General features: G+C 41.7%; 1 protein-coding gene across 1 annotated transcript in view; it reads right to left on the reverse strand.

Moving 5' to 3' along the window:
* Positions 1–619: 619 nt before the first annotated feature.
* HIPK3 (homeodomain interacting protein kinase 3) overlaps positions 620–12545 on the reverse strand; it is a 283073-nt gene continuing 271147 nt past the window's right edge. Inside the window, 1 exon segment of the mRNA XM_030200637.1 lies at positions 620–4272. Coding sequence (XP_030056497.1) covers positions 3796–4272 — 477 coding nt within the window. The 3' untranslated portion in view covers positions 620–3795.

Consider the following 12545-nt stretch of genomic DNA (forward strand, 5'->3'; position numbering starts at 1 on the left):
AGATGGTTACAGGTGGAATAGCCCTTTTCTGGGAAATCATTCCTATTTCTGAGATCTGCATGAGATGCATAGAAAATAAGTGAATCATGAGAGCTGTGTGCAAAGGTTTAGGCAGCCCTAGTCAAATTGCATGTTATAATGAATCCCTAAGTGAAAAGAAGCCAAGACCACCTCTATGGCACTAAGTTAAACGTAGCATCTTTCAACATTTTTAATGCACAATTACTATCTGCAGGATTTTTTTTTAACAGATTCAAAATAATAGACAGGTTAAAGAGTTACATTGTTAGAAGCCTGCTGCAGCCCAAGGCAGGCAGGGGAAGTTGAGTCTAAATATTTAACTTCTTACTCAGATTTCTGCTGGGAGGTCTTAAAATTCCCACCAGCCCTCCAAGCCCAGTCATGGGCCCCCACAGTGTGGCTCATGCCAAAGCTTTTGCCCATGCTTATTCTAGGCTCTTGCCTGCTGCTGTCCTGAAGACAGCATGGTCTGTTAACCTATGAAACTGCATCTAACAGATGTTGAACAGCTTTTCCCCTATGCTTTTTAATATTTGCTTTATTTCAATAAAAAATAGGAAAGATTCAAATGACAAAATAAAACTCTGCAAACTTATTTGCTGCAATATATATTTTAATTCAAAAGTCAATCTTGACAATAATACACCATATATTCTTATTTTGACACTCACCAAAATAGTCACCTGGAAAACCCGCTTTTTGTGACAAAGTACAGAAGGCTTGGTCACATTTAAATCACTGAGAACTAGAAAGAAACACTATCGCAAACTGTAAGACATACATCCATAAAAATCTTCCCAGTCCTCAAATCGTAATATTGCACAGTGCAATTGCTACATGGCTAAACTAGTGTAGCAGAAAAATCAAAAGCAAAAAAAGCCACAAGTCCTACAAATTCTTAAACAGTAACAGTTCAAACTTATCAAGTTTACATTACTGGATTTCTAAACAGATCTTCCTACAGCTTGCAGTGTGATTTAACTTTTACTCTTAACACAAATTTCAAATTAGCAGTAGATTGTTAAACAATTAAAAGCAAAGGGCTTAAATACAGCAACCGTAGATTAATAACACTCTGAATTATAGCTAAAAACAAATACAAGGAATATAAAAACTGCAAATCAGTATGCAAATATGTTATCTGTAGTCATGCAGTGTTTTATTTAAAATAAAACATTCAAATAAAATAATTTCATCAACAATGATGAATGGATTAGGATGTTTTCATTCACTGCTCAAAATTTGTGGTAACAATCCTCAAAATGCCTACGTGTTCCAAAATCCAAAATAAAGGCAGCAAGAGTGTACCTCTCCAGTACATTCATGTCAAACTTTTACTGTGAAGATTTATGTTGTGATGTATGGAAAATAACACAAGCTTTTAAGTCAGCTTTCAAGTTAACACACAGTAAAACAGCAAATACATTCCACAGCTTAGGGTTCATGAGGCCCCAAATGAAGAAATATACCATCATATGTGGTACCAGAATACAAACATGTGTTATTAGAAACAAGGAACCTTTTAGGCCAGAGACAAAAGTTTACAGAAAGCTGTGTATACATACATGTTTACTTCCTCGATTCCATATACTTATACCAAACACACATGTAGAGATCTCAAATTAATCAAGGCTACACTCTGTTGAACATACGTTTGTATATCTTTCTGTACAAAATGCATAGTGTTCATTACTAAAACACTGAAATGTGGAAAAATAGAATCCTTCATTTCCAGTGCAACTGAAAATCCAACCCTGCTGGTAGATCTTTTTATGTTGTATTTCAGTTTTGCAATATAAAAAGTTCTAAATATAGGCACATATTTCACACGTTGATTAAATAAAACACTGCGTGCATTTATGGGAGTAAAGAAAAAGTATTACCCATTAGCTTACTGACTATTAAATCAGTCTCATTTTAGCGGTGTGAAATCCATAAATCAAAATCATGAATAAAAAAAAAAGTCATATTCATTCCAGTCAATGCTGCTAAGGTTGTAGTACAGAATTAAAAACATTAAAAAAAGGAAAAGTTAAGTCAATTCTGCAAGGTGCAGCTTCTTAAAAGTCAACACAATGCCAATAAGGAAACAAAAAAATTAAGTTACACAAATACATCCATTTATATGCAGTGATGGAGCTCTGAGTTAATTGAGAATACTGATGCAAACACACCCAAAAATAACATAGGTAATTAAGTTCCATTATTTTACAATACAGTAGGTACAATGACACTCCAAACATGAAAGCAAAATAACCAAATTTCACTTCTATTTCATGTAATGAAACAAGAAAGTTATGCAAGAACTAGTTAATCACCTAATTTCACAGCTATCCAAAGTGGCAATCATATAGCAGCTTATCTATGGTACATTCAAGATAAATGATACAACTTATTACTTTACCCATAAGCTACGTTGTCATCTGTTTAATATCATTTCTTGAATCCTCATCTACATGCGACAGCATACTGAGGTCTCTACAAAACATAGCTACCTTTGTATAAGAAATGGATGATTAAATCTTTGGTGCTGCAAAAGCAGCTTCATTAAAACAAAAATATGCATCTTCTAATTTATAAAAAGCATGTGATTGATGTCCCTGACGGAATGTATTTAAATAAGCAGTCAACATCAACAAGCTCAAAGAAATACTATAATGTAGAAAGGCTAAAACCTGTCACATGCATAAATGAAAAACTGCACACAGAATAGACATCTTGACAAGCATCGACAGCGAATATTTTGATACTACTTATCAATACTGCATGGTCTGCTCAAGCTAAGATGGAACCCTATCAATTAATGATTAATTGCGTTTGTCATATTCTAATCAAGTCATGCCTACTGCGCATCTAAATATTTTATTGAACTCAATTAGACAGTGAACTTGAAAATAAACTTCTCAGGTTGTATTGTGGCTCCGACAGCAGAAATATGCTGTATTCTACGTTCATACAATACTATGAAATGATTAAAAAGAAACCCAAATCAATGTCTACTGCTTGAAATACTTTTTTTTCTTGACGCTCAACCATCCTGAACAGTAAAATTCAGCTACAACAAAACATACTATCCTCTTGGGAAGAAACACACACCACCAAAAATAATACAACAAAAAATACATTACACTATAAAAATGTAGCAGATCTGAATTTTTAAGTGCTGCAGTCCTCAACATTAATACAGAAGTAGTAACATCAACAACCTCAAATATTTAAGGCACTATGTGTGGAAACATTTTACAATACAGCTGAGATTATTAGGACAATGAAGAGCAACGTCTAGGCAATTTGATTTTGCCCATGCAAAAAAGACACATGCAATGTGAAGAGCGCTGTTATTTTTGATAGATGATAACACTGAAACACTAAGACAGAACACAAACAGTTCACTCATACACTGTACTGCCAACACATGGGCATCTGTTGCTCTAATTCTTTACACTGAATGGCTTCCAAAAGTAGATGTGTCTTGCACTAGTTAGAAGGCAATTTTATAAAAAATAGCAGGAGAGAAACTGGACTTCTGTTCCTGTAAGTCACCTGTCTAGAACATAACCAAATGCAAGATATATCAAATGTGCAAAACACATTAAAAGTGAAGGTTTTCGTTTAAAGCTCAAGACTGTTTAAATTGCACCAAAGTCTACATGATTTGAAAAATAATTTCTTGTGCCATGGTTAGTATTCACTCAACACCATGTTTTTTTTTTTTCTCTTTTCAAATGAATGTTTATAATCACTGAGCTTCCTCAACACACAGTTCCTGAAATTTCACATATATGGGTATTGGTTGAGTTTTGTTGGACTCAGTGGAAATCCTGTGTAAGCAGGGGATGGTGCAATGTAAGAATGTGGTGGAATAACTGGCTTGTACTGAGTCTGATGGACGGTTGGGGAAGGTAAAAGGCGGGGATTTATGCTGACTGTGACCTGGTGAACTATGCCACTGGGATGAGAGAAACAGTAGGTGGGATGTTGTAAAATAGGTCTTGAGGTACATTGAGAGCCTAGGATGTGGGCTATAGGTGCAGCAGTACTCAAGGCAGCAGACTGGGGGTACTGAAGAATAGCAGGCTGTCCTCCAAGATGTGTACTTCCAGCCAACTGTGCATGAACGGTAGTATGATTTGGACTTCCATGTGGAAAGGTAAATGATCGGCTGGCAACACTGGCTGGTATGTATGTTTGCTGTCTTCCGTGCCCACACTTTCCATTCCATTCCTGAAGCCCAGATCCAAAGTGCTGAACCTGTTGGAATGCAGAAATCAATACTTCAGAACATAAATCTTATTAAGAACCACAGGCAAATTCACAAATTTTCTGGAAACATTCATTGCGTAAGGTGTTCTAGCACTAGTTTACCGTTATTTCTTGTTTGAATATGTGCTCTAATTGGTTTAATTCAGATTTACATACTTATTTCTAGGTGTGATTTTAAAACTTCGCTGGCTTTCAGACTGAACAGCAGAGCAGAAAAGGAAGTGAAACTGACAACTATGAACTGTTAATGCAAACACACACATCCCCTTGCAAAACTGCTTTTATTTTAGCATAAAGTGGTGTGGTTGCTCTGTTAGTCCAGTTGAATCTTTATTTCCTTTTCATTTAGTAAACATTTAATTGCAGTAGAAACTTATAAGATGATCCTAATATCAGACATGGACAAGTTCCTGAAGAAAGCCGCTGTTTACCCCAGGGGTAGGTAGCACAGAATCTGACTACATTTTTGTATCCTGCTAGGTATTTATGAGTTGGATTAGCACTGTTAAAACCAGGATATTGGGCCAGATGGATATTTAGTCTACCCCAGTATAACTTATGTACTCAAAAATAAGATTTTCCTGTACTACCAATCTTCAGAGTCCCACTCCACCCTCTCAGTATGCAATATATATATATATTTTTACCATAGTTTATTAGATTAAGATTTTCTCCGCCTGCTACTGACCAACTTATGTGGTTTGTACAATGAAGTAATCCTCCACATACATTACTGCTGAGCCACACACTCAGTAAAACCACCATTTTCTAAACTCAAGTTCCAAAAACCCAACAGTACCATGTTTGTGATTTTAATAATTTTTAAACAAATTCTTTACAGAAAAGACTGCATCAATTTCTGGTTTTAGGCTTATACTGTTGAGCTCATCTACATGGCAAGGGTCCAAGAAGCAAGTAATCTTCCAAACTTGCAAAATCATGCAACTAATGGTAATGCAAGTCATGGCTAATATACTTGAGAGGTATTAATATACAAACCTTTTCCAGAGAAGGGTAAGTAGTAAAACTAGAGGTTAGAGAGGGGTCAACTTAGAAGTAGCATTAAGAAGTACTTTTTCAAAGAGAGGGTGGTGGGTGCCTGGAATGCCCTCCTGCAGGAGGTGTGGGAAACAAAAATGGTAAGAGAATTCAAGAATGTGTGGGGGATAAGTACAAAGGATTCTTAAATGGGAAAGGAATTAAATCAAAAACTTAGCTGTGCTTAAGCAACAAATCCAGTAGTTGGTAACTAAGGCTAATGCTGGGCAGACCTCTATGGTCTGTATCCTGATTATGGATAGATAGATCTTGTTGGACTGGAGCGGGCTTCAACTGCGACTCTAGTAGTTGAAAATTAAGCCAGTATACCAGGAAGACTTCTACAGTCTGTGCCCTGAAAATGGCATGGTCAGCTCAAAATTAAGCACACATATGTTGGGCGACTGAATTGGCCATGTAGGTCTTTGTCTGCCATCATCTACTGTTATTATATGGGGCAGAAGCTTTGAATTTTTACCAACTCTGCCTTAAACTGAGCGATTTTCATACTCAGTCTAGAAAGGTGGACCTATAAAGAAAGACACTCCAAGTGGTCTAATTATTGCTACCCTATTTGTTCTTGGTTTTGAAAAAGTATGTGTGTTTTAAAAAATATGAACCCCTTTCCAACCTGCCCCAAGCAATTGCTATTTAAATGCTTTTCAGATATCTTTGATTTGAAAACAAAGTTTTTCTGTATTGAGCAAGCATTCAGGAAAACCTTATCCCCACTTTGGGAAGACAGCCCACATAACAAAAGAACAATAGGTGGTACTTTTTTTTTTTGTTACATTTGTACCCCGCGCTTTCCCACTCATGGCAGGCTCAATGCGGCTTACATGGGGCAATGGAGGGTTAAGTGACTTGCCCAGAGTCACAAGGAGCTGCCTGTGCCTGAAGTGGGAATCGAACTCAGTTCCTCAGTTCCCCAGGACCAAAGTCCATCACCCTAACCACTTGTCAGTCTGGTTTTCTTAAGATCAGCCAGTAAGTATTAGTGATCACTATAGATTTAAAAATAACCCTCATTTTAAAAAAGAGAGAAATTAGGGAAGAGAAGTCTAGATGCTAAGATCCTCAAAGACTATGGGTGACGAAGGCTAGCAACATTCTTAATTCAGTGAAGAAGTTGCCTTGACATGGCTTGACCTGTCCCTGTTGTGACATCATCAGAGCCCAAAGAGGTATTTAAGAACTTTACTGCAGAAGTTTTGGAAACAGAAGTTTGGCTATGACCCAAGGCAAACGAGAGGGAAGGGCAAGATTAAACAGGGTTGGTGCTGCCACCGCATCAGCAAGGCTTCCAGTGGCTGGCAGGCAGGCAGGAGGCTGCATTGGTCTCCTGCTTGTGTGTTCTGGCTGGGACTGGGTTATTGCATTGTCTTCTCTGCTGCCACAGGTCCTTCTTCCTGCCTTGTCCCGCCTCCTGTGTGATGTACTTCCTGTTTCCACCATGGGAGGGGACGCAACAGGAAGGGTCTGTGGCCAGCAGAGAAGAGTTAACACTTAAAGCAATAACCTGGGAGTCTTCCCCAGACTCTGGCTGAGTTCTTTCATGATAAAGTTCACAAGATTAAACTTGAATTCTCAACCAGGTCACCTCCACCTTTCCTTCCCTTAGTCCATTCTCTCAACCCTCCAACCCGCCTCCTTTTCTTCCTTATCTGAAATCACTGAAGAGGAAACTACATATCTTCTTTCCTCCTTGAAACTAACTACCTGTTCTTCTGATCCTATTCCCACCCATCTACTTAACACTATCTCTCCTACTGTCATCCCTTTTATCTGTCATATCCTCAATCTTTCACTTTTCACTGCGACGGTTCCTGATGCCTTCAAACATGCCGTGGTCACACCACTCCTTAAAAAAACCTTCATTGGACCCTAACCTGTCCTTCCAACTATTGCCCCATCTCCCCCCCTTCCTATCCTACTTGAACATGCTGTTCACCGCCGTTGCCTTGATTTTCTTTCCTCTCAAGCTATTCTTGATTTATTTTATTACATTTGTACCCCGCGCTTTTTCCCACTCATGGCATGCTCAATGCGGCAGGCAATGGAGGGTTAAGTGACTTACCCAGAGTCACAAGGAGCTGCCTGTGCAGGGAATCGAACTCAGTTCCTCAGTTCCCCAGGACCAAAGTCCACCACCCTAACCACTAGGCCACTGATCCACTTCAATCTGGCTTTTGCACCCTTCATTCAACTGAAACAGCGCTTGCTAAAGTCTCCAATGATCTATTCCTGGCCAGATCCAAAGGTCTCTATTCTATCCTCATCCTTCTCGACCTATCTGCTGCTTTTGACACTGTTGATCACAGCCTACTCCTTGATACGCTGTCCTCACTTGGATTTCAGGGCTCTGTTCTTAACTGGTTTTCTTCTTATCTCTCCCAGCGTACCTTTAGTGTATACTCTAGAGGATCCTCCTCTACTTCTATCCCACTGTCAGTTGGTGTACCTCAGGAATCTATCCTGGGACCTCTTCTTTTCTCCATCTATACTTCTTCCCTTAATACTCTGATCTCATCCCATGGTTTTCAGTATCATCTTTACGCTGATGACTCTCAGATCTACCTCTCCACACCAGAAATCTCAGCTGAAACCCAGGCCAAAGTATCAGCCTGCCTGTCTGACATTGCTGCCTGGATGTCTCAGCGCCATCTGAAACTAAACATGACCGAGCTTCTTTTCTTTCCCCCTAAACCAACCTCTCCTCTTCTCCCATTCTCTATTTCTGTGGATAACACTCTCATCCTTCCTGTCTCATCAGCTCATAACCTTGGGGTCATCTTTGACTCCTCCCTCTCCTTCTCTGCACATATTCAGCAGACTGCTAAAACCTGTTGTTTCTTTCTCTATATCACCAAAATTCGCCCTTTCCTTTCTGAGCACACTACCAGAACCCTCATCACCTCTCGCTTAGACTATTGCAACTTGCTTCTCACAGGTCTCCCACTTAGCCATCTCTCTCCTCTTCAATCTGTTCAAAATTCTGCAGCACGACTAATATTCCGCCAGTGTCATTATGCTCATATTAGCCCTGACCTCAAGTCACTTCACTGGCTTCCTATCCGTTTCCGCATACAGTTCAAACTCCTCTTATTGACCTATAAGTGCATTCACTCTGAAGCTCTTCAGTACCTCTCCACTCTCATCTCTCCCTACATTCCTCCCCAGGAACTCTGTTCACTGGGTAAATCTCTCTTCTCTGCACCCTTCTCCTCCACTGCTAACTCCAGACTCTGTTCCTTTTATCTTGCTGCACCATATGCCTGGAATAGACTTCTTGAGCCAGTACATCAAGCTCCATCTCTGGCCGTCTTCAAATCAAAGCTAAAAGCCCACCTTTTTGATGCTGCCTTTAACTCCTAACCCTTATTCACTTGTTCAGAACCCTTATTTTATCATCCTCACTTTAATATTCCCTTATCTCTTGTTTGTCCTGTTTGTCTATCCTAATTAGACTGTAAGCTCTGTCGAGCAGGGACTGTCTCTTCATGTTCAAGTGTACAGCGCTGCGTACATCTAGTAGCGCTTTAGAAATGATAAGTAGTAGTAGTATTGTTGAAGCACGAAATTTAAGTGGGATGTGAGCTCTGTTATGAAGCGGTGGGGGCGGATTTTATTAGGTAGCTGGGGCAGGTATCCAATTGACAGTGACTGTTGGAGTATCTCTTAATCGCCTGGGTAACTATCGGCTGTGAGGAGAGCGAAATTTGACCAGGTTCGATCTGCTGGGTATTCGCCAGGTGGTGAGTCCAGTTCGTTGATGAAGTTTTGGGGTAGTGTTTTGCGTAGGTTTGCAATTTTTTCGTTGAAGTATTTAGCAAGGTTGTCTGCAGATGGGATGTCAGTATTGGTTGTGGTGATCGGCGTTATGTCTAGTAATTTGTTCACAAGCTGGTATAGTTTCTTCGTGTCTTTGTAATCCGGCCCTATTTTAGTTTTCTAGTATGACCTTTTGGTCTGTCTTATTGCGTATTTGTATTTCCTTTGTAATTGCTTCCATGCGTTGAGTGTATGTTCATATTTTATTTTTTTCCGTGTACGTTCCAGTTTCTTGGATTGTGTTTTTAATTTTTTTCAGTTCTTCGTTGAACCATGGTATCGAGTTGTGTCTGCGTGAGGTTCTTGTTCTTAAGGGTGCTATTTCGTCTAATATTTGTTTACATCTTTTGTCCCATTCTGAGAGGTGATATACGGAGTCCGTTTGTGTTGTCCAATCGTTATTATATATCTGCTTCCAGAATGTTTCCGCGTCTATTTGGCCTCTCGTGGTGTAGGATGTGTTCTCATATGTGGAGAGAACATTTTTTTCTGCCATTTTAGGGATAAGTTTAATTTGTAATGGTCAGTCCATGGTGTTTCTGTCCATATAGTTTCTGTTATTATTAGGTTCTGGTCCATGGACAGTTTATATGAGAAGAGGTCACGTGTGTGTCCTTTCGCATGGGTTGATTGCATATGTGGCCATTTGAGATCACATAAATGAAGGAAGTCCTTGCATTCTCGTGCGTTGGTAGAGTTTGGGTCTTCTAGGTGAAGGTTAATGTCTCCTAATACTAGTATATTGGGGTTGGTTACGCAAGTGTTTGAGATGAAGTCCATGAAGTTTGACTGGCTTCCATTCCAACTGCCTGGTGGTCTGTAGAACAGGACACAGTTTAGGTGGTTGAGCAGGGTTTTGTGTTGGATTCTGAGTGAGGCTATTTCGAGTTGGGTTGCTATGGATTTGCCTGTGGTTTCAATGGTGAAAAGGGATTGGTATACAAGCGCTATGCCTCCAACTCTCTTTTCCTTTCTGGTCCAGTGAGTGATTTTATATCCTGGAGGGCATAGGTTATGGATAATTGGGTCCTCTTGATTGTGGATCCAGGTTTCAGTGATGAAGAGTAGATCAAGTTTTGCCGACATGATCCAGTCTGCTACTATTGTTGTTTTGTTTACTACGGATCTGGCATTAACGTAGACTACTTGAACAGTTTGATGCGAGTCTTCTGTGTTCAGTGTTATGTGAACGTTTGTCAATTGTTGTTTCATAGTTTGTGAGGGTTTTTAATGATTTTTTTTCCCTTCTGTTGAGGGTGTCCGTTTGTGTTCTTCCTTCGTTTTGGTTGTTGTCAGTGTGGTGTGGTATGGTATATCCGTTTAGGCTTTGATAGTTGTGCAGTATGGGTATCGAGTTAATTTCTGCTAGTGGGGTGGTGTTAGGTGGATTAGCGATAAGGAGTAGACTGTTAGGAGTACTTTGATGGAGTTCATTGTGATTTCGGTTCGTTTGGAGTTCAAGGCCTCCAACGACTCAATGGTCGCATGTGTGGTGCGGTGGTCGCGTGTGTGGTGTGGTGCACTCGTGCTGCTCCTCTCTCGATCTATCGGTCAGTCGGTCGACGCTCTTCACAATGTTCTGCAGGGCTAGGCGGCACCGCAGATTGCAGGTTTGGCCTTTGATGTCCTTGGTGAGGGGGGTGCTGGTCCGATTCCTTACCGGTCTGAATCGGACCTCTGGTGGGTTGGAGGCTTCTGTTGGAGATCCGGGGAGAGGCGGGTCTTGCTCCCTCTCGTTCCCAGCCTTGAGTTCAAGGCTGTTGCGCTCTCGGTCCTCTGCGCCATCTGAGTTACGCGTGCCACATGATCCTTCTCTCAGTACGAGTTGTGCGTTCCACGCGTTCCTCTGGTCCAGAGAGGGATGGGAGGTCGGTCAGCTGGCCTCAGGTGACAGCAGACTCTTCCACGAGTCGGTTCCAGATGACAACTGGATTCTCCTCTGAGCCGATCCTCCCGACAGGAGCAGTTAGATGATCAGTGGGATAATTGGAGATGCCAGGGGCATTTTGACTGGTGAAACGCTCTGAACCAGTGCTCTAGACCCATTGCAGATCCTTTTCATATACTCCCAGATTCAGAGGCTCATATCGTTCCCCGACTGGGCACGAGCTGCCCCCACTACGGCGGTCGGCACATGCGGCTCGGGACACCTCCACTCTGGCTGCTCCCGTCACACAACCACCCCTGCACACACCGCTTCCTCTCACTATCACTCTGGCTGGTCAGCGCTTCCAGCGGTACAGGCGGCGCCGAGGTCCAATAGTCAGCGCTGTGTTTCCTAGCAGCAGGAACGGGGATGATCTACAGTCAGCTCCTGAAGGCACTCAGCGGTCCATCCATGGAGGAGGTTGGTGGGACGGCTTGTCCTTCCACGTCTCCGTCTGACCCTCTGGCACACCACAAGAGCGGCTTGTGTTCTCACGGTGATCTCGAGGGTGCTGTTGGGCACCGGGCGCGGCAATGCGTCAGGCTTCCTGGGCAGAGAGGGAGTTGCGGCCTGCTCACAGCACCTCTCCACAGCTCGTCCGGTGGCCCGATCTGCGGCCCCGACCTGCAACTCGAATGGATAGGATGGCCTTGGGATCCTCAGGTGAGACCGTCACTCATCAGTCAGGTCCAGATACAATCGGCCATCGATTCGCTGCTCCGTTCGGGGGTCCTGGGGTCGCGTGGCCCGGTCCCAGCCAATTTTTTCGATTGGGGTCACGGAGCTAGATTGCACCGTGACCTCTTGGTAGCGGCCACCTTACATCATGATGCAGGAATTAGAAAATATCATTGATTGGAATCTGCATCAGTTTTGCTTGTTCAAAGCTTAAAGTCATAGGTTACAGGTATTAACACCTATGACCTCAAGTTTAAGCTTTGAACAAGCAAAACTGATGCAGATTCCAATGAGTGGTGGTATATTTTAACATTTTGCAATCTTGGTGATTCAACAGGAAGTTTATCAGAATGATCTTTTTTATTTTTTTGGAGGCTGCATGGGTGGGCCCTTAAGATTGTTTGCCCCAGGCCCAGCTTTGTCTCCTAGCGGCCCTGCTAAGACCTGTCCTGAAAAACTGTTGGAAGAACAAGGCTGGCAACATCGTTAATTCGACGAGGGAGTTGCCTTGTTGTGGTCTGTCCTCCCCTGTGCTGACATCATTGCCTACTGTCAGGTATTTAAGAACTTAGCATAGTGGCACATGGCTGCAGGTGTGCGTCACTTTGGATATGCCCCTTCAGTCCCCAGGAAGGCTAGTAAATCTTGTCAGCAACAGGGAAAAGGAATATCAAGAGGAAGATGAAGTGTTCAAATTCCCATGGATCAACATCTATTATCTACAGCAAATTCCCATGGGTCAACGTTTATTATCTGCAGCGTCAGAACTTAAAATAACACAGAAGAG

The sequence above is a fragment of the Microcaecilia unicolor genome, chromosome 4, assembly GCF_901765095.1.
Source record: "Microcaecilia unicolor chromosome 4, aMicUni1.1, whole genome shotgun sequence".
Lineage (NCBI taxonomy): Eukaryota > Metazoa > Chordata > Amphibia > Gymnophiona > Siphonopidae > Microcaecilia > Microcaecilia unicolor.